The sequence below is a fragment of the Carcharhinus amblyrhynchos genome, unplaced genomic scaffold (genome assembly GCF_965287045.1).
Source record: "Carcharhinus amblyrhynchos unplaced genomic scaffold, sCarAmb.v2.hapA scaffold_48, whole genome shotgun sequence".
In the NCBI taxonomy this organism is placed as follows: Eukaryota; Metazoa; Chordata; class Chondrichthyes; order Carcharhiniformes; family Carcharhinidae; genus Carcharhinus; species Carcharhinus amblyrhynchos.
Genome location: NW_027649789.1, coordinates 1,841,027 through 1,863,556, shown reverse-complemented (window position 1 = coordinate 1,863,556; position 22,530 = coordinate 1,841,027). Strand labels below are relative to the sequence as shown.

The window sequence follows — 22,530 nt, the reverse complement described above, 5'->3', positions numbered from 1 at the left end:
CACTGATGCTCTGGGTTCCCTCATCAATAATGATGGAATTCTTGTGGTATGTTTACAGAATCATACAATTCCCACAGTGTAGAAGGAGGCCCTTTGGCCCATCGAGTCTTCACCAATTCTTTGAAAGAATATCATATCCAGGCCCTATCTCTGGAGCTCCACATATCGGACTCATTAATCCCCCGAAACTACACACCCTGAGACACTTAGGGACAATTTAGCATAGCCAATCAACCGAACTTGCAGATCTCTGGACTGTGGGAGAAAATTGGAGCACCCAGAGGGAACCCGCACAGACACTGGGAGAACGTGCAAACTCTACACATGATGTCACCCAAGGCTGGAATTGAACCCTGGTCCCTGGCGTTGTGAGGCAGCAGCGTTAACCACTGTGCCACCAGGTTGCCTAATGTAAACGACATGTCCAACATTTGTGGCATGTCTAACGCTATTTCTGACTGGATATGGTAAGACAGTAAACCTCTAATTTGATCCATTGGTTTTGGTATGATGGAGCTCGGTCTATCATATGCTACATCCGCTCCGTGGTCTGGTGGCCGTGTGCTGGAGCTTCACATCTCATTTTTAGATAAAGCCAATTCTCATTTGGTGATATATGTAAAGAGAATGAATCATAGTAACAGAGTACTGGTTGCTGGGGAAAGCCCACTGTCAGCTTCCTGTAAATGAAAAGGTACAGTTCACCTCTCCTGCCTGTTTCCTGTCAGGATGTGGAGATGCCGGCGTTGGCCTGGGGTAAACACAGTAAAAAGTCTGACAACACCAGGTTTCAGTCCAACCGATTTATTTGATAGTAAACTCACAAGCTTTCGGGTTAGCCCCTTCGTCAGGTGAATGGAGAGTTCTGGCCTCAGACAGAGTGTATAAAGCACAGACAGTTTACAGATTACTGATTAGAATGCGAATCTTTACACCTAACCTGCTGTTCAAATCCTAAAGTGGCTGACAATGTGAGTGGAAGGAGCATTGAGCGCAGGTTAAAGAGATGTGTATTGTCTCCAGACAGTACAGTAAGTGAGGTTTTGCAAACCGAGGCAAGTCACAGGGGTTACAGATAGTGCGACATGAACCCAAGATCCCTGTTGAGATCGTCCTCATGTGTGCAGAACTTGGCTATCAGTCTCTGCTCAGTGACACTCAGATAACTTCATGTCCAGCCTGCCTTTGTCTCTTTTATTTCATGGTCTCCAACTTTGCTCCTAAGCTGATTATATGTCTACCAATAGTGGATAGTGTTTTTAATAACACAAATACTGATAGCAATGGTATATTTAGTATCACTATTTATGTTATGAAAAACAATGTCCAATATTAATAGGGACATGATTCAGACTATGGATTATTACTTACGTGGAGAAAAACTGCAGCAGGCGACAGTGCAGAGGGACCTGGGGGTCCTTGTGCATGAGTCGCAAAAACCCAGCTTGCAGGTGCAGCAGGTGGTCAGGAAGGCACATGGGATGCTGGCCTTCATAGCAAGGGGGATTGAATATAAAAGTAGGGAGGTCTTGCTGCAGCTGTATAGGGCACTGGTGAGGCCGCAGCTGGAGTACTGTGTGCAGTTTTGGGCGCCGTACTTACGCAAGGATATTTTGGCCTTGGAGGGAGTGCAGAGGAGGTTTACTAGGCTGATGCCGGAGTTGAGGGGGTTGAGCTATGAGGAGAGGCTGAATAAACTAGGCTTGTACTTGTTAGAGTTTAGAAGGGTAAGTGTAGGTAGCAGCTAATAAAGAATACAGAATCTTGGGCTTCACTGTTATGAAATAGTTTTATGTTTGTGGGCATTGGACAATAATACCTGAGTTTAAGTTTAGTTTGTGTTTCTGTGCTTGTGAGCTCAGAAAGGGCCAAAACTTTAATTTCCCTTCATGTTAAACAAAGCTGCCTGTCTGGTTTCACTTTAAACTGTCCCTGCATTTTAATTGAAGGGTTACAATACTGTAAGAGTTATAGAGGTTAAAAAAAAGGTTGCTTATATTCAGAGGCCCACAATGAATGATAGAAACACTGAGTTTCAGTTGTAACCAGTTAACCCAAGAAGCAAGACGGTGTTCACAGAGGCTGCCAGTAGAGGCAGGGCAATGCAGGGATTCAGAAAGCAGAACCCAAAAGATAAATCACCGTCAGAAACCAAGAAGGGAAAGAGGAGTGTCAGGAAGATAGAAATCAAAGTGACAATAAAACCTGAACCTGAACAAGCTACTGCTCCTGAAGTTAAAGAGAGGAGCAGAGAGAGGCTCCCAGTTACAGAGCTGCTAAATGCGGACATGGTAAAGTTTGCTCACGAGAATCCAGACATCTGATATCATCCTAAAGTTGGTGACACCTTCATACAGTCAAGAGGAGCTGTATACTGTTGGCCTGGCTGAGTATGGAGGAATACTGAAAGGAAACATTGAAATATTGGAGGGGGATCCTTGGTGAAGGCATCTGAGAGAAAGTGTTGTTTGGGAAAGGATTCCAAAGGCTGTTTTTCCCCTGGAGTGGAGTTTCTGGAGCAGAAGGAAGAGTCCCAGTGAGACGAGTTTTCTCACATTGTTACAAACATTTGGGGGGATTTGATGAGGAATCCACTGCAGTTACTTTGGGCGGCATCTGTCACTTGGTTTCAGAGATGGGGTAGCTGACCATGGGTGGCTTGTTGGTTTACACTGACTGTGTACTTGCTGAGAACATTAAAGCATAAGATCTATTCTGTAACTCGTGTCATCCCTACAGATCTGCAGACACCTGTGAAGTTAGATGGGTGAAGTAGTGGGGCATTGTAGTTTTTTCTTAACAAAGGTTTTAGTCTTTTGTTAAAAGTTAATCGACTGCCTTGTTATTCTGTTCATCTACATTTCTAAATAATAAATAAAAGTCACGATTTACTAAGCCGGTGTTCTGCTCTTAGACCTGACTGTCCAGGCATCAGCTGGGATCATAACATTGTCAATAGGGGCATAGAATACAAGAGCAAGGAGGCTGTGCCAAATCTGAAAAAAGATCTCACTGCACCGTGTCATACTTTAGGAAGGCTTAGAACACATTGGAGAGAGTGCTGAAGATGTTTACAAGATTGGCTACAAGGATGTGAAACTTAAGTCACGAGGATCGATTGGAGAGGTTGTTCTCCTTGGAAGAATGCTAAGAGGAGATTTGAAATATTCAAAATAGTGATGGTGCTGGACAGAGCAGGTAGCAAATCAAAATTTGCTGTTTGGACAAGGATCAACATGATTTAAATTGATTTGCAAAAGATACAAATACAGTGTGAAAAAAACTTTTTTTTTAAACACAGTGGTTCAGGTTTTATGAGGCTGCAGTGAGAGAGAAAACTGGTGGGCTGCTGTAACCTAACAGGGAGGTTTATTTTACATAACTGCCCACTGTAAAGTTTAATACAAGACTGAACTTCCACTTCAGCCCTGACTGATGTCACCGGTGATCACATGAATTATAAAGGGACACTGTCCGATATAACACACACCAACTATAATACATAAGAGAGGCAGCGTATAGGAAAATAATCCTGATAATAATTAGCTACAAACTGTAATCTGTACTGAACACAGAAACAATTTTTTTTCTAGCATCGTACATAATCAGATGGTTTTTGTTGGGAGAGTGAAATATTTATTTTTAAATTTTGTAGGGAGGCCTTTACACCTCTAATTATTTAAAATGTATCCCAATAATGCTTTCATTCACTCAAGGAATGTGATCATCGCTGGTGTTGCCAACATTTACTGCCCATGCCCATTTACCCACGAGAATCTGCCTTCTTGAAATGATGTAGTTTTATCAGAGAATCATAGATTTATTACAGGTTCAGAATGAGGCCAATCGGCCCATCATGTCTGCAGCTGCTCTGAAATGAGCATTATTACTCTGCACCATTCTCCCACACTTTCTCTGTGACCATTGGACATTGTTTCCCTCTCGACTTCCTCAACTGAACATGTCTCTGTTTTATTAGAACAAAGGAAATGGTTTCTCAATGAAAATATCAGGGACGAGATGAATCAAACAGTTACCTCAACTCCTGACACTTGTGCAGAACGGGTCCCAGCCGCTGGAGCCCTTCACACTGAATGTAGCATTCCTCCAGATCGAGGTGTTTTATTGTACCACAGAGTCCAATGACATGAGACAGGACTGTACAGTCAATCGGGGTCAGTCGCAATCCACTAAATGAAAGTGTTTTCACAGATCCCACTGTGTTCTCAGCCAGTGCTTTATTCTGAGACTCAAACAGGTAGTGGAATGTGTTCAGGAGCTTCCTTTTCCCAGTTTCAGTCTCTGTGTCTCCAATCTGCCCTTCAACCTTCTCCTTCACCCAGTCAATCACTCGGCAGGTTGCTTGATGAAGAAATGGACCCAGAAACTCCTCCAGGGGTCGAGCTGACTGTGGGGAGGACAGACCAGCAACAAAACGGAGAAATATCTCAAATCGCCCATCTTTCTCTCTGTGGGCTTCACTGAGGAGTTTCCCGATCTCCCCGGGATCTGGAGTCAGGAATTGTGTGAGTGCAGATACAAACTCTTGGATGGTGAGATGTGGGAATGTATAAACCACACTCTGAGCAGAATCATCTCTCTCCAAAAGTTCCATCAGGAACCCAGACAGGAACTGGGAAGGTTGTAGATCGTACTCAATCAAATCTCCATTTCCAAACACAATCTTCTTCTTGGAGACTCCTGTGTAGGCCATCTCACCAAGCTTCAGTAACACATCACGGGGGTTTTCAATCTCTCGGCCATGGTTTTTCAGAGTGTTGTAAATATAGTAGGAATATAGTTGGGTGATGGTCTTGGGAACTTGCTGCTGTTTCCTGTCTCTTTGTGTAAAGAAGGGACCCAGTGACAGAGCGAGGATCCAGCAGTAGGAAGGGTTGTAACACATGGTGTACAGGATCTCGTTCTCTTTCACGTGTTTGAAAACAGCTGCTGCCACCGTCTGGTCTTCAAAAAACTTGTTGAAATATTCCTTCCGTTCATCACCAACAAATCCCAGGATTTCAGCCCAGACACTGATCTCAGCCTTTTCTAATAACTGTAATGCAGTGGGGCGGCTGGTCACTAGCACTGAACATCCTGGGAGCAGCTTGTGCTGTATTAAACTGTACACAATGTCAGACACTTCACACCAGCATTCAGGATCTGTGCACATGAACTGAGGTTCTGTATTTCTCCGATTGTCAGCAAAATCAATCGTGTCCTTGAATTCATCCAAACCATCGAATATAAACAGCAATCCCTCTGGGTTCTTCCAGAGCTCTCCCAGGATATTCCCAAAGTAAGGATACTGATCCAATATCAGATTCCTCAGGTTTATTCTATAGTTAATAGTGTTCAAATCCCGGAATTTAAAACTGAAGACAAATTGAAAGTGCGGGTATATTTCCCCAGTGGCCCAGTCATAAACAATCTTTTGTACCATTGTTGTTTTTCCAATTCCCGGGACTCCGCTCACTGCTGCTGAATTCCCACATTTGGATTTTCTCAGGGAAAAGCTGCTCTGAAACAATTGATCAGTTCGGATTTTTTCCAGTTCTCTCCGGAGATGTTTCTCTCTCCATTCTTCATGGTCTCGGCCTCTTGCCAGCAGTTCATGTTCGACAAGTCTCCGATCTCGAACAGCGGAAATAACCGTTAGCTCAATATATCGATCAACCAGCTGGAAAATCTTAACCTTCTCCTTTATGAGGATAGTGTTCACTCTCAGTGTTTCAGTTTGTACCCGGAGTGTCTCCTTGTGTTTCTGTTGGAGATCTTCAATCAGAACAGAGATAAAATGTTAGTTACATTAAGACACTGTCTTTGCTGATTTGAGGGATTCATTTTACACTGTCAGTCAAGGTTTGAGTAGGATATAAAATTGAGTTATTGGAAACCTCATTTGACAATGATTAATTTCCATTTAAAGTTTCAGATCATCACTTAATTCCAATATTTCTATAACATGTTGGGGGCGAACATCTAAATGTCGAATGTGTATAAAAACTGGAGTAAATCATGCTGGACTTTTCAGCGGGAGTTTCAGAATGAATCTCCCACAATCTGTGCACAGCAGAGTGGACGGAGCTTATTCCGGTTGGAGAGACCGGCAGCATCGCGCTGAGTGGCCACTGTGCGTGCGATGATCTGTCAGCGCAGAGATCGGCGCATGGGTAGTGGCCCCACCATGGCGGCGGCCAACATTTCTCCTCCTCCGACACGTCCTGACACCCTCCCCACCCCCCGCCACCCCAGCAGACTTACCCCGCTGTAAACTTGACACCCCCCAGAAGGCTGATCCCCCCTCCCCACCCTGATGGCCAGCCCCAGTCGCTGTCCTCCCTCCCTCCATCACTCAGCCTGAATGCAGAGTTAAAGCGGGACTCCCCACCCTCACTCCCACAGGCCCGATCCTCATTAGGCCCCGAACCCTTGGCACTCTTCAATACCCACTAGGCAGTGCCAAGGTGTCCTGGACATTAGCATTTTGCCCCTTTGGCAGTGCCGGGGGCCCAGGCTGGCAATGCCCAGGGTACCCCATCCACCTCCAACCTCCTGGAGACCTCAATGTCATCCCCTTCACTCCAGTGGGGTCTGGTCTCCAGCTCCCTGCAAATGGGAAGTTCTACAAAACCCCTTTTGATGTGAGGGGGTGGCAGGGCGAGAGGCTAGAGGGCCTGGAAATTTCAGTGCTGGGCCCTCTAATGACTTTTAAGCAGATTCAAATGCTCATTGTAATAATTTATACAGCTCCACGCCGATCTCTCTGGCACAGAGCTGACGGTGCCTGAAATCCAGCTGCGGGAGACACATGCAGGCGATGGCCCCCAGCGGGGAGCCTGTGAAACGGCTCTGCACCGGTCTCCTGCACTATAAAAACAGCACAGCGAGCTGGGAGAATCACCCGCATTGATTTTACAAAGGTGATGTTTTAACTCTGATGGTTAATACTTTCCTCCCTGCCCTTATTATAGACATCTCATTGGTAGATCTTGATTATATAGCAGTCAACATAGTTTGTGAACTAGTCAGAGCTCCCAATCTGCTGCAGGAATGGTAAGTGGGATATTAGAGACTGTGTGGGAGCGGGAGAGACTGTAACTGTTCAGGAGTCTCACTGTTACTGTGTGTAAACTTCAACTTTCACTGCCATTTATAAACAATCGCTAGTTTTGCATCAAGCTCAGATATTCTTTTTTCCCTCAGATTACTGCTTCAGATCAATGTTCAGTTGTGTGAACATCAGCAGTTAGTCTTAGAAAAGGAGGTGACAAAAGTGATTGAGGAAGGAAGGGCCGTGGATGTCGTTTAAATGCATTTTAGTAAAGCATTTGATAAGGTCCCTCATGGCAGGCTGGTGCAAAAGATTAAATCTCACGGGATCAAAGGTGAACTAGCTAGATGGATACAGAACTGACTTGGCCATAGAAGACAGAGGGTAACAGTGGAGGGGTCTTTTTCTGATTGGAGGTTGGAGACTAGTGGTGTTCCGCAGGGCTCTGTACTGAGACCATATAAATGATGTGGAAGATGATGTAGCTGGTCTGATTAGTAAGTTTGCGACGACACAAAGATTGCTGGAGTTGTGGATAGTGATGAACATTCAAACATAGAACAGTACAGCACAGTACAGGCCCTTCATGTTGTGCCAAGCTATGTCCGAACCCAACATCAAGCTATCCCACTCCCTACCATTCTGGTCAGAGAATACAGCAGGATATAGATAGGCTGGAAAATTGGGCAGAGATGGGATTTAATCCAGATAAATGTCAAGTGATGCATTTTGGTAGATCGAGTGCAGGAGGGAGCTACACAATAAATGGCAGAACCATCAGGAGTATAGACACACAGAGGGATCTGGGTGTGCAAGTTCACAGATCCTTAAAGGTGGCAACACAGGTGGAAAAATGGCAAAGAAGGCATAAAGCATGCTTGCCTTTATTGGACAGGGCATAGAGTAAAAAAAATATGATGTTGCAGCTATATAGGTTAGGCCACATTTAGAATATTGACAATTCTGGTCCCCACACCAGCAGAAGGACGTGGAGTCTGTGGAGAGAGTGCAGAAAAGGTTTACCAGGATGTTGCCTGCTATGGAGGGTCACAGCTATGAGGTGATATTGAGTAAACTATGGTTGGAAAGACAGAGGTTAAGGGGTGATCTAATAGAAGTTTATAAAATTATGAAGGGCAAACATAGGGTGAACAGTTGGAAGCTTTTACCCAGGTTGGAAATGACAAACACAAGAGGTCACAAGTTCAAGGTAAGGGGGGGTGGGGGGTGAGGTTCAATACAGATATGGGTGGGATGTATTTTACACAGAGGATGGTGGGGGTCTGGAATGCACCACCAAGCAAGGTGGGTGAGGCAGACTTGTTTGGATCATTTAAGACTTATCTAGATAGCCACATGAGCAGACTGGGAATAGGGGGATGCAAAGAAATGGTCTAGTTAGGAACACATGATCTGTGCAGACTTGGAGGGCCGAAGGGCCTGTTCCTGTGCTGTATTGTTCTTTATTTGTTATTTATCAAATATTTTTCTGACGTTAAATTCTGTTGCATGAAATGGTAAAGTTCAGTATTCCTTCCTGGCCCACCCAAGCGTTTAGCCCAATGTGGGGTAAATCAGAGCCAGCAACTCACACACTTATCAGTCTGATGTATATTGTCTGGTGGATGATGCAAGGGAAAATATAAGATATTATTTTTGATCACTGGGAAAAGGGAGATATTCACAATACACATTCTACAATAAATAGATTGTGCTGGAGTTTACTGTGAAATTGAGTCTACCAGTGGATTTGGGAATCCGGTGGCCATTGTCATTCTGGACTGATAAGATTCCTCACACAAGGTCACTGTGAGACAGTGTTATTGTTTCAGTGGAAATGAGAAAGTCTGGATTTGGAATGGCCTTCCCTGAGAATTAGTCCGACACACATTACTCTTACCAGTCCCGTTCATGAGGTGAACAAGATTGAACAAGCTCGAAGCAGCACTATGAGGTTTACAGTAAATTTGCCAATGGAAATATTAATAGGGTGATTAACATTGTAGAAAACAATTGTATGAAAAAATATGCATCTGACTGAGTGCAGTGAGAAAACACATGGACAAACAGGTTTAAGATAAAGATTAAGATAAATGTGCCTCAAATGTAGTTGTTGATGCAGTGTTGAATAGGGGCATCATTTATCAGGAATAATAGAGACAGAGTGAGAGGAGGGGGGGGTGAGCTTGGAGTTACAGGGGGCAGCAAAGTGCCGGGGACCCGGGTTCAATTCCAGTGTTCGGGTGACTCTTTGTGGAGACTGCACGTTCTCCCCGTATCTACGTGGGTTTCCTCCGGATACTTTGGTTTCCTCCCACAGTCCAAAGATATGCAGGTTAGGTTGATTGCCATGGACTAATGTGTATATACACATCGGGCAGTTGTTCTGCTTTGCATTCTGTAATGAAGTATGTTCCTTTCCGATCTGGTTTCCTGAGTCATTCCATTCAGCCAGCATTTATTGTCCATCCCTAATTCCCGTGAAAAGGTGCTCGTCAGCTGCCTTCTGGACCCGCTGCAGTCCACATGGTGTAGTTACACCCACAATACTGATACAGAGAGAGTTCCAGGATTTTGATCCAGAGACAATGATGGGTTTAAGGTCAGAGGAGAGCTGGCTAGATGGATAGAGAACTGGCTTGGCCATAGAAGACGGGATAGCAGTAGAGGGGTGCTTTTCTGAATGGGAGTCTGGGACTAGCGATATTCCACAGATTCACAATCCTTTGTGTGAAGAGGTTCCTCCTCAACTCAGTCCTAAATCTGCTCCCTCTTATTTTGAGGCCATGCCCCCTAGTTCTAGTTTCACCTGCCAGTGAAAACAACTTCCCTGCTTCTATCTTATCAATTCCCTTCATAATCTTATATGTTTCTAAAAGGTCTCCCCTCATTCTTCTGAATTCCAAGGAGTATCTTCACGGTCTACTCAGTCTCTCCTCTAAAGCCAACCCTCTCAACTCCGGAATCAACCTAGTGAATCTCCTCTGCACCCCCTCTAGTGCCAGTATATCCTTTCTCAAGTAAGGAGACCAAAACTGTACACAGTACTCCAGGTGTGGCCTCACCAGCATCCCATACAGCTGCAACATAACCTCGCTGTTTTTCAACTCCATCCGTCTATCTTTCATTTGCCTTCTTAATTCCCTGCTGCACCTGCAAACAAACAAACTTGTAATTCTTGCACAAGGACACTCAGGTCCCTCTGCCCAGCAGCAAGCTGCAATTGTTTACCATTTAAATAATAGCCCACTTTGCTGTTAATCCTACCAAAATGGATAACCTCACATTTACTGACATTGTACTCCATCTGCCAGACCCTCGCCCAGTCACTTACATTATCTGTATCTCTTTGTAGACTTTCAGTGTCCTCTGCACACTTTGCCACTCATCTTAGTGTCATCTGCGAATTTTGGCACACTGCACTTGGTCCCCAACTCCAAATCATCCATGTAAATTGTAAGCAATTACAGTTCCAACACTGATCCCTGAGGCACACCACTAGTCACTGATCGCCATTAAGAAAAACACCCATTTACCCCCCCCACCCTCCTTTGCTTTCTGTTAGTCAGAAAACCCAGGCACACAGGAGCTCTGTACTGAGATTCACACAGTACTGGGTTTCAGCCAGGTGTGTACAAGACTTCAGAATTAGTAGCAATTAACAGCTGGGTTAAATGAAAAGATGCAATGGTCACACATGTTTGAAAAAAAACACAACAGGTCAAACAAATTGTAATTTGAAGCAGTGTATGGTTGAGTATTAATGACAAAACCGAATCATGCTCTACCCAATTTCCAGTCTTTAATTTTCACTATCCCAGATTTTCACAATTTCTTTAAAAAAAGCTCCAATCATTCAGATTCTCAGAAGTGAAATAGTTTATAATCTCCATTTCCTCTCTTACCTTTCAGGTTACTGGGTAATTCAGATAAACCATGTGCGATGTCCATATAATCAAACGAATCAGCACCTGTTTAAATAAATGAACTTCCATGAAAACAGCTCTGTGTAATATTACAGTGATATCGACAGTGTTTAAATGGGAAATTGAATTCACTGTGATTTTACCGTACCAAGCTCCTGTATTTCTTTCAGTATTTTATCCAGCTTTGGGACTCCGTGACGCATTCTCACAAAGGATTCCCACATCACCCTTCGAGCCCGAGATCCTTTTTCCATCACCAGACTGAGGAGAAGTTTGGAACTGTCTGCCCGGTTTCCCTTCTCCACGAGATCAGTGACTTTCTATGAAGAATAATAATGAAGAATAATGAGACACAGAATGAAAGATAAACACTGAGAATTAGAAGGAAAGGATCTGCTCAGTGATGGGATTTCCCAGTTGTTTTCAGCTCAGAAATCAGTCACTGGGCCAGGTCCTGATCCATAATAAACACGGGCTGAAAATTCTCTTAAAATCTCATTCCAATCATTAACAATAAACAAATGTGAATCAACTGAACTAGAAATCAAAAACACATTTCAGCTCGTGTGGAATCACTGAGAATCTGTAATATGTTCATGTGATAGTTGTCCGTCCCTCAGTGTCCAACGCGATGGGGTGGCACGGTAGCACAGTTGTTAGCACTGCTGCTTCACAGCTCCAGGGACCTGGGTTTGATTCCCGGCTCGGGTCACTGTCAGTGTGGAGTTTGCACATTCTCCTCTGTCTGCGTGGGTTTCCTCCGGGTGCTCCAGTTTCCTCCCACAAAGATGTCAGGATAGGTTGATTGGCCATGCTAAAATTGCCCCTTAGTGTGCTGAGATGTGCAGGTTAGAGGGATTAGCGGGTACATACATAGTGATAAGGGGATAGGGCCTGGGTGGGATTGTGGTCAGTGCGGAATTGATAGTGCAGAAAGAGGCCATCTGGCCTGTCGGGTTTCTATGACATTCGATTACTGATTGACAACATGATCCACGTTTTTCACACACTTAAATCACGCTCTGATTTTCCAGGAAACCCTGATGAGATGTGGCTATGTTTTTTTTTCTCTCTGAAAGGGTGGTGCGTCTTTGAAACGCTCTTCCTGAAACGGTGGTAGGAACGGAGAGGTGGATGGTGTCTTGGTAAGTCTGGGTTTCCTGCAGGTGCTCCTGTTTCCATTGTCTAAAGATGGGCCTGGGTAAGCTGCTCTTTCAAAGAGTTGGTGCAGAATGATGGGCCTCCTTATGGACTGTAGGGATTCCTGTTCCCCATGTGTAAGTAAACTAAACAGCAGCAAATCAGAACTCAGACGGAGGGAAATAATGAGTTATCCTTCAGTTATTGAAATGGAAGCAATGTTAAAATGAAATTTGACTGACTAATTCAAATACCGACTGCTAATTTAGGTCAGGATAATGAGCCATTGACAATGGTGAAAAATCTAATGTAATCTTTACCACTCAGTAACTCAAATTCCAGGAACAAAACACTTTTCATTTACAAATTACTGGTATGAAATCTCGGTAAAGAGGAGAGGGGAGTTAGATAGGATTTGAGAGATAGTAACACAATTACAAGTGGGGTGTGAAGGGGGGGCTGGGCAAGATGTCAGGGTCATTTAATAGAGAATTTCAGACTGAAGTTTACAGGAATGGTTCAAACTCATTGGCTCGTAAACTAGAAGAATGGGAATTTTAAATCGAAGACACCTGAGGACTGGGTGCCATCGTGAGCACAAAGTGATATCTGCAGTCTGACGGGGAACACAGTAAAGGCAGCAGAATCTGAGGAGCTGAAGATAAAGGACAATGTGGGAGGCCCAACAGGAGAACATTGGAACAGATGAATCAGGGGGTAACACAAATATAGATTCAGATTCAGCAGGAGCTGTGCTGAGGTGGGAGTAGAAATGTGTAGTGTTACATTCAGGGAATAAGGATATTTCTGCACTGATAATTATACAGGAAATGGGAGTTCAGCTTGATTCTAAACACTGAAGTCACAGATAATCTGTCCAGGTCTCTGTCAGCCGCTTTAGATCATGTGGAGGGAATTGAATATGTTTTTCTGTGATGACGGGGATCCCATGAAGAGGCTGAAATGAATAACTCAGTAACATGTCTGACTGAATATTATTGTGAATGCTTCAGCCTGGTCTTTTGCACTCATGAGCTGGATGTGAAACTTTGAGAAATCCCCTCCACACGTTTGCTGTTTAATTGTCCAACATCATATGCCTTGGTATGGCAGGGTAGAAAAGCTTTATGCTGTGTCAGTTGTGGCTCAACTTGCCTATCTATAGTAGGGTGAGGGGTTGTAGATTCATCAGATTGGCACATTGTTTTTATCTATCCTTGCTGCTGTTCCTGCAATGCTCTCTGTAGTAATTCAGAAAGAGACAAATTCCTCTCTCCTGAAACCCTTTAGTGGAACTAACAAGATGAGTTGCATCCGTTACAGTAAACACGTCTGTAAACTTGGGACCTACAACAACAGTGAGGCTTAAAGCAAAAGGTTTTAAACTCCCATTGCTATCTTCCCATTGGGCAAGTCTCCTTTTGCTTAATAAGTGACTTTGTACTCCACAAAGCCCATGGACAAATTTAGCAAAAATCCCCCGTGTCCTCCATAACACTCAGCCCACCCCTCCCCCCACCTTGAGTCTGTTTCTCCCCCAACACTCCCACCGTGAGGAGATACTTCCTATCACTTAGTGTTTGGTCTGTGGTGTATTGAAGGTGGGCCTGGGTCAGGCAGTGAAGTGAATAGGGTCCTCTGTTTCCAGGGAGCAATGTAGGTTCACTCATGTGGTTTCCTCCTTTGGTTTTGTTGTAGCCTGGACACCCACTTCCTCAGCTTTCATCTGCGAGTCCGTGCCTTCTTTATCTGGAGAGGCTAATGTGGACTATGAAGCTGGGCTAGCGCTTAATATAAAAAAGGATAGCAAGAGTTTTTATAAATATATAAAAAGGAAGAGGCTGGCTAGGGTGAACGTTGGTCCTTTAGAGGATGAGAAAGGGGACCTAGTGGTAGGGGATGGGGAAATGGCTGAGGCCTTGAATAACTTTTTTGTTTCGGTCTTCACGGAGGGGGACGTGAATAATTTGCCGGGTATTAGTGATGGAAAGGTGGTAGGACTGGAGGGTCTCAATGACATTATTGTTACTAGAGAGGCGGTGCTCGACAGACTGGAGGGACTGATTGCAGACAAGTCCCCAGGACCGGATGGAATGCATCCGAGGGTTCTGAAAGAAATGGCGGAGGTGATAGTGGATGCCTTGGTGGTTATTTTCCAAATGTCGCTGGATTCCGGGGAAGTGCCGGAAGATTGGAAAACGGCTAATATTACACCGTTGTTTAAGAAGGGTGGCAGGCAAAAGGCAGGGAATGAGAGGCCGGTTAGTTTAACGTCTGTTGTAGGTAAAATGTTAGAATCCATCATCAAGGAGGAAATAGCGAGGCATCTTGAGAGGAATTGCTTGATAGAGCAGACGCAGCACGGTTTTGTTAAGGGGAAGTCGTGTCTGACAAATTTATTGGAGTTCTATGAGGATGTGTCTAGGGCGGTGGATAGAGGAGAGCTGGTGGATGTGGTCTTTCTGGATTTTCAGAAGGCGTTTGACAAGGTACCTCACAAGAGGTTATTGCAGAAGGTAAGGGGGCATGGAGTTGGGGGTAGGGTGTTAGTGTGGATAGAGGATTGGTTGTCAAATAGGAGGCAAAGAGTGGGGGTTAATGGGTGCTATTCGGATTGGCGGTTGGTGTCTAGTGGAGTGCCCCAGGGGTCGGTGCTGGGGCCTCAGCTATTTACCATTTATACAAATGATCTGAAGGAGGGAACCGAGTGTATGGTGTCGAAATTTGCTGATGACACCAAGATTGGTGGAACGGCAAATCGCGCGGAGGGTGTGGAGAGTCTGCAGAAGGATCTAGATAGGCTGGGCGAATGGGCCAGGAACTGGCAAATGGAATTTAATGTTGGCAAGTGCGAGGTGGTCCACTTTGGTAGGAATAATATAAGAACATAAGAACATAAGAAATAGGAGCAGGAGTAGGCCATCTAGCCCTTTCAGCCTGCCCCGCCATTCAATAAGATCATGGCTGATCTGTCGCTGCTCAGTTCCACTTTCCTGCCCTCTCCCCATAACCCTTAATCCCCTCTCTTATCAAAAACCCATCAACCCGCGTCTTAAAAATATTTAGCGAGGCAGCCTCCACCACTTCAACGGGCAGAGAATTCCAGAGATTCACCACCCTTTGAGTGAAGAAGTTCCTCCTCAACTCCGTTCTAAACCGCCCCCCTTTTATCTTGAGGCTGTGCCACCTAGTCCTGCTGTCTTTTTTGAGCGGGAAGAGTCTTTCCACCTCTATCCTATCCATCCCATTCATCATCTTATACGTCTCAATAATGGTAGGAAGGACTATTACTTACGTGGCAAAAAACTGCAGCAGGCGACAGTGCAGAGGGACCTCGGGGTCCTTGTGCATGAGTCGCAAAAACCCAGCTTGCAGGTGCAGCAGGTGGTCAGGAAGGCGAATGGGATGCTGGCCTTCATAGCAAGGGGGATTGAATATAAAAGTAGGGAGGTCTTGCTGCAGCTGTATAGGGCTTTGGTGAGGCCGCAGCTGGAGTACTGTGTGCAGTTTTAGACGCCGCACTGACGCAAGGATATTTTGGCCTTGGAGGGAGTGCAGAGGAGGTTTACTAGGCTGATACCGGAGTTGAGGGGGTTGAGCTATGAGGAGAGGCTGAATAAACTAGGCTTGTACTCGTTAGAGTTTAGAAGAATGAGGGGAGATCTCATTGAGACATATAAGATAATGAATGGGATGGATAGGATAGAGGTGGAGAGACTCTTCCCGCTCAGAAAGGACAGTAGGACTAGGGGGCACAGCCTCAAGATAAAGGGGGGGTGGTTTAGAACGGAGTTGAGGAGGAACTTCTTCACTCAAAGGGTGGTGAATCTCTGGAATTCTCTGCCCGTTGAGGTGGTGGAGGCTGCCTCGCTAAATATTTTTAAGACGCGGGTTGATAGGTTTTTGATAGGTGAGGGGATTCAGGGTTATGGGGAGAGGGCGGGACTGTGGAACTGAGCCACGACAGATCAGCCATGATCTTATTGAATGGCGGGGCAGGCTCGAGGGGCTAGATGGCCTACTCCTGCTCCTATTTCTTATGTTCTTATGTTAAATATAGAATGGCAGGAAATAGTACAGAGACTGAGAAGTGTCCCATATGGGGAAAAATGAATTAGGGAATATATTAAGAAGAAAAAGTGGCCCCTATGGGCAGAATCTTGTGCCAATACTGAGATGGGACTGAGATCCCTAGGGTGGATTTTGAAGTAAGGCCAGTCAAGGGGAAGAGTGTACTCTATTGTCAACCATGAGGCAGGGTTCAAACCTAACTCTGGAGTAGAGAGGAGTGTTCATACCCATGACACCAACTGACTTAGAGGGACCGATTGGTAAATTAGCAGGCACTACACCCTTTAGTCACTTCTTGTTCTCCTGGGACTATGCCTAGAGAAATGGGTGGAATACCACAGTGAGTTTTTGGATCTGGGATCCATGAGTCAGATGTTTTAATGAGAAAAACAGAGATAAAGGAAAATGTTTGTTGAAACTGAGTAAAGTTTTTGTGATTATGAGTTTAGGAGCGTTACAGAGTGAGAAGTCAGAAAATTAAGTTGAAAGAGGAGTCAGAAATTGAGTTAATTGAGAAGTTAAGAGAAGAAAATAAGTACTTTTGCGGAGAATTAGATACAGTAAAAAGTCTGACAACACCAGGTTTAAGTCCAGTCGATTTATTTGATAGTAAACTCACTAGCTTTTGAGGTTTCCCTCTTCTTCAGGTGAATGGAGAGTTCTGGCCTCAGACAGAGCATATAAAGGACAGACAGTTTACAGATTACTGATTAGAATGCGAATCTCTGTCTGAGGCCAGAACTCTCCATTTACCTGAAGAAGAGGGAAACCTCGAAAGCTAGTGAGTTTACTATCAAATAAATCGATTGGACTTAAACCTGGTGTTGTCAGACTTTTTACTGTGTTTACCCCAGTCCAATGCTGGCATCTCCACATCATTAAAATTAGACAAGCAGGAACAAAACAGAGGTAAATATATTGTCTGAGTCAGTTTAAAGTATATCAAGTTAGTGGAAAGAATCCAAGTTCTGATTACTCCAAGATCCAGCAGGAGATTAATGAATTAAAGTCTCAGTTGTCAATGCAGATAAGGATGTAGTCTGTGTTTGGGACAGTTGTGTGAGGGAGATGGTGTTTATGGATTGGGTTGTGGCATTGACTGGGGACCCCCCACTTTTTCCAGAGGCACTTGATCCCACAGCAAGTTTAGAATTTGCCCCTGGTCTGATGAATTCTGTGACTATTAGTTGCAAGGAAGGCATGAAATTACCAGGAGATGTTGTTGACTGGGAGGGAATGAATGTTTTAAAGAATCTCAGCACTGTATATAGTTCTGAATGCAGACTTAACCATCCCCATCAATGGATAGTCTTGCGTTATTAGAAAATGTTATGCCTATGAACCCCATTAAAACAGACCATGTGGGGTAAGGAGCTTACACCTCACTAACATCACAAAGAATCCCAAGTGGTCCTTTATTTTGAGCAGGGAGTGTGCAGTGTGGGTAACAGAATTTTGAGAGAAAGGAATTATGTTCGCGAAGCTGACGAGGGAAATGTTATAAATTGATTGGCAAGATGGGAAATTGATTGGGGAAAATCTAAGGTTAAGCTAATAATTTGAGTAGTTTGGTAGTTCAGTGTGTTTATGTGGTCTGGTTGCTTGTCAAATGTAAGTGATTGTTGTTGCTAAGAGCAGGTTTTGTGAAAAGTCTGTTGTTTTGTGGAGTATTTAGTTTGGCAATAAATGCAATGCTTTACACTTTGATTTAACTTCAAAGGGGCTGAGTAAGTGTTACAACCGTTAAAATTTAAGTGCGAGATTTCTTGAATTTACTTCTGTTTTTTGAGTTTAATTACAGTTTGGAAGAAAGAAGAATGAAGATGACTGTCTTAATCTATTTTCTTTATTTTCTTTCAATGTTTTATTTTCATCCTAATTTAAAATGTTGAATTTGAATGAAAGATAATGTGGAATGCATGTTGGAAGCTTCCGTGCGTGTGTCTGTGTTTGGTAAAGTGGTTGTTTTGATGCTTTTGTTTTGTTGTTTGTTTAATGTTTTAATGTTCTCCCTAATTGTGATTTTACAACAGTGGGTTTGATAGAGTTTAAATACAAATTGGAAATTGGGTTGGATTAAATTGAAATAAATTTCTGGAATATTCGTGGCCTTTTGAGTATAATCAATGGCCACGATTGTGCTTAAAGGGTATAGAATATAAATACATAACGATATGTATATATGTGGGATGTTACTTTGAACACAGTTTTTAGAAAGTAAATTGAAATTTCAAAATCAAAGAACATAAATTTAAGTTTGAAATAACCAATTTGAATTTTGAATAATCCTGAGTTTGAATTTTGTTAAGAAAGGATTTAAACCTTGGAGGGAACCATGTGCTCTTTCCTTTGTCTTGAAGAAATTGTGACATCACCACATCGGAATGTGTTTTATTTCTTATGTATTTTTAATTGGCAGAGATTTCACCATCTTCTGTTCCTAATTTGGCAATTCAAAATTATATACATTGGAAGTTGTAAAATTTACTTTTTGTTTTTAATGTGAGAGTTTTTGAGACCAAATTAATTCATTTGGCTCCAAGCCAAATCTATCTTTTGTTTTAAATAGATGGCTCTTGAATAACAAACTCAGCAGCTTCAAGACCAGCAAGGTTATTTATCACAACCTAGGTGATAACTGAGACTTGAAGCGTTCGGCTCATTCAGATTTTCTCACGATTAACTTTCAAGTTAAAGCCATTAGTTACGCTTAAGTGTTACAGTTTCTGACATTTAATTGATAGAATAAATTGAGTGCACAAAATAACCAACTTGTAAATGGGAAGTTGCTTAAATTCTAAAGAGGTAAATAAGTTTAATTTTGACAAATAAAGATAATGGAAAAAGTCTGTATGGATCTTGTGTTTCAAAGAGGGATGCATTGAAACATATTCACAATTTATGATATAAGCATTTGAATGTGAGATTTTACAAGTAATATGTTTGTTTTGTGACTTTTACTGAGTAAATGTTATCTGTGGTAATCCTAGTGTTCACATGTAAAGTTTGTTTAGTTCAATGTATGTAAATGCTAATATGTTGGGAGCTAATTTTTTTCTGGAAAGCTAAGGGCTCTGGAGAGTGTCAATGACTTTACAACAGATGGCAGGATTTTTCCTACTACTTAGTTATTTGGGGTTGTAAGAGTTAAAATGCTTACAGGGGAGTGAATTTCTGGATTTTGAGACCAGATTTCCAGTTTGTATATCCAGTAATCTCCCAATAAGCTGCAGGGCGAGCGCGGCCGAGCCGCTGCCCCCGGGCGGGGCGAGCGCAGCCGAGCTGCTGAGTATCCAAAAGGGTCTCCAGATCCCCAAATTCCCAGCCTCTGAGGTTTCCCTCTCCTCATACCTGGGTCTGGTGTAGACTTAAAGACAGGAATATTATTTGTCAATAACTCCATTATCAGTGCAGCATATGATTCCTTGTATACTCGAAGATTATCTGGATAGAACCTGCTCTTTTACCATCATTTGTCAATATATCCTGAAAGTTCTGCACTGATTGAAATAATGCATTCTGTGTCCCTCCCACTTACCCGATGTTCTTGTCCAGTGAAAATCCTCTCGTATGTTAACGATAAGCTGACTCCATCCACTCCTCCTTCCATCGCCTGCTGTAGTCTGTCCCGGTAGAATTTTGTCAATTTGAACAGTTGATATTCATCACAGTTTGTCAGGAACTCAGGGATTGTGGAGTTTGGATCTGTGAACACAAATGGAGAAAAATAAACTTGTCAATGAGTTTCTATCCATGTTGTTACACTTCACTTTACAAGAAGCAACTGAAGCCCCCTGTGAACCGTTTTATCAAACACCTTCTGGGAACACAGAAACATTCAGTGAAAGTATATCTGACCATACCCCGTAACAAACTTTGCCCCAAATCCATGAAGATCCGTTGTTAAAAGAGGCTATCAATTCCAAATATAAAACCAACATTTTTGTTTAATTGTTCACTGGATGTGGGGGTTGCTGGTAAGGCCTGAATTTGTTTTGTTTCCTGAACTGCCATTGGAGGGAAACTTGCAGATAGTGGCGTTCCCATACATCTGCTGCCCTTCACCCTCAAGGGTCACAGAGATCATGGATTGGGAAATGTTGAAGGAGCTTTGGTGGGTTGCCGTAGTTCCTCCTGTAAATGATGCATATTACTATCACTGTGCATATATTGGATATATTGCACTGGAAGGGAATAGTTCGATCAAGCAGACACAGCACGGATTCATGAAGGGGAAGTCGTGTTTGACGAATTCACTGGATTTTTTATGAGTATGTGACTAGTGCTGTAGACAGAGGGGAACAGGTGGATGTGGTGTTTTTAGATTTCCAGAAGACGTTTGATAAGGTGCCTCACAAAACGCTGCTGCAGAAGATTATGGTGCATGGAGTTGGGGGTAAGGTGTTAGCGTGGATAGAGGATTGGTTGTCTAATAGGAAGCAGAGAGTTGGAATAAATGGGTGTTTTTTCTGGTTGGTGGTTGGTGACTCGTGGAGTGCCGCAGGGATCGGTGCTGGGACCTCAACTATTTATCATATACACAGACGATCTGGAGGAGGGGGCTGAGTGTAGGGTAACAAAGTTTGCTGAAGACACAAAGATGAGTGGAAAAGCAAATTGTGTGGCGGACACAGAGTCTGCAGAGAGGTTTGGATAGGCTAAGTGAGTGGGCGAGGGCCTGGCAGATGGAGTATAACGTTGGCAAGTGTGAGGTTATCCACTTTGGAAGAAATAGTATTAAAATGGATTATTATTTAAATGGTGAAAAATTACAACATGCTACTGTGCAGAGGGACCTGGGGGTCCTTGTGTACGAATCGCAAAAACTCAGTCTGCAGGTGATCAAGAAAGCGAATGGGATGTTTGCCTTTATAGCGAGGGGGATAGAATATAAAAGCAGGGATGTCTTGCTGCGACTGTACAGGGCACTGGTGGGGCCGCAACTGGAGTACTGTGTGTAGTTTTCGTCCCCGTATTTGCAAAAGGATATTTTGGCCTTGGTGGGAGTACTGAGAAGGTTCACCAGGTTGATATCGGAAATGAGGGGGTTCGCTTATGAAGAGAGATTGAGTAGATTGGGCCTGTACTCGTTGGAGTTTAGAAGGCTGAGGGGTGATCTATATAGACATATAAGAATATGAAGGGGCTAGATAGGATAGAGGTAGAGAGATACTTTCCACTTAAAAAGGAAACCAGAACAAGAGGGCACAGCCTCAAAATAAGGAGGGGGGTGGGGTGTTCAGTTTAGAACAGAGTTGAGGAGGAACAACTTCTCTCAGAGGATGGTGAATCTCTGGAATTCTCTGCCCATTGAAGTGGTGGAGGCTACCTCATTGAATATGTTTAAGTCACGAGTAGATAGGTTTTTGATAGACAAGGGTCTTAAGGGTTATGGGGAGAAAGCAGGAAAGTGGAACTGATTCACTTCAGATCAGCCATGATCTTATTGAATGGCGGGGCAGGCTCGAACGGCTAGATGGCCTACTCCTGCTCCTATTTCTTATGTTCTTATGCATTGGTGGCTAGGGGAGTGAGGTGCTGTACAATTGGACTATCTGTTCCTATACAACAGGAACAAGACTGTATCCAGGCATGGACAGTTATGTGGCAGGTAGCATTAACACCAGACAACTGCCACACAACGAGCACTGCCAACAGAGAATCTAATCATCTCCCCATGGCATTCAACAAAATTACCATCACTGAATCTTCCACTGACCATATTCCCTGGGTTACCATTGAGACAAAACTGAACTTGACAAACAATATAAATTCTGTGGCTATAAGGGCAGGTAAGAGGCTGGGAATTCTGCAGCAGATATTTCTCATTTCCCAATTCCCCAAAGCCTGTTCACTGTTTAAAATGCACAATCAGTAAAGTGATGGAATATTCATCTCCTGCCCAGAAGAAACCAGCTCCATTCACATGCAATAAGCTCAACATTATTAATGACAAAACAACATGTTTGATTGGCAACCACTAAAGCACCTTCCAAGCCCATGACCTTTACCCCCAGCAGGGTGGCATAGGTATGGGAACATGATCACATGAAAGTTCCCCTCCTCCCTACCCTGTCTTGGAATTATATCCCACTTCTTCCGTCAAAATCCCAGGACTCCCTTCCTAATATACTGTGGGTCTACCTGCACCTCATGGACTGCAGAGGTTCAAGTCAGCAGCAGCTCATCACCACCTTTCAAGGAAAGATAAGATGGGTAATAAATACTGGCTTCACCAACAAGGCTCAAACCTCTATAATGAATTGGAGAAAAATGCCTCACCGACTTTGTTTAAAACACTGGAATGAACCTTATCTCTGATTCAACATTAGATTCCTG

General features: G+C 43.5%; 1 protein-coding gene across 1 annotated transcript in view; it reads right to left on the bottom strand.

Moving 5' to 3' along the window:
* LOC145337415 (NACHT, LRR and PYD domains-containing protein 3-like) overlaps positions 1-22,530 on the bottom strand; it is a 64,547-nt gene that overhangs the window by 23,777 nt on the left and 18,240 nt on the right. Inside the window, exons 3-6 of the mRNA XM_080182189.1 lie at positions 19,730-19,896; positions 11,129-11,300; positions 10,960-11,025; positions 4,038-5,775 (exon numbers count right to left, since the gene is read on the bottom strand). Of these exons, the coding sequence (XP_080038315.1) occupies positions 4,038-5,775; positions 10,960-11,025; positions 11,129-11,300; positions 19,730-19,896 (2,143 nt within the window). The remainder of the gene's footprint in view (positions 1-4,037; positions 5,776-10,959; positions 11,026-11,128; positions 11,301-19,729; positions 19,897-22,530) is intronic.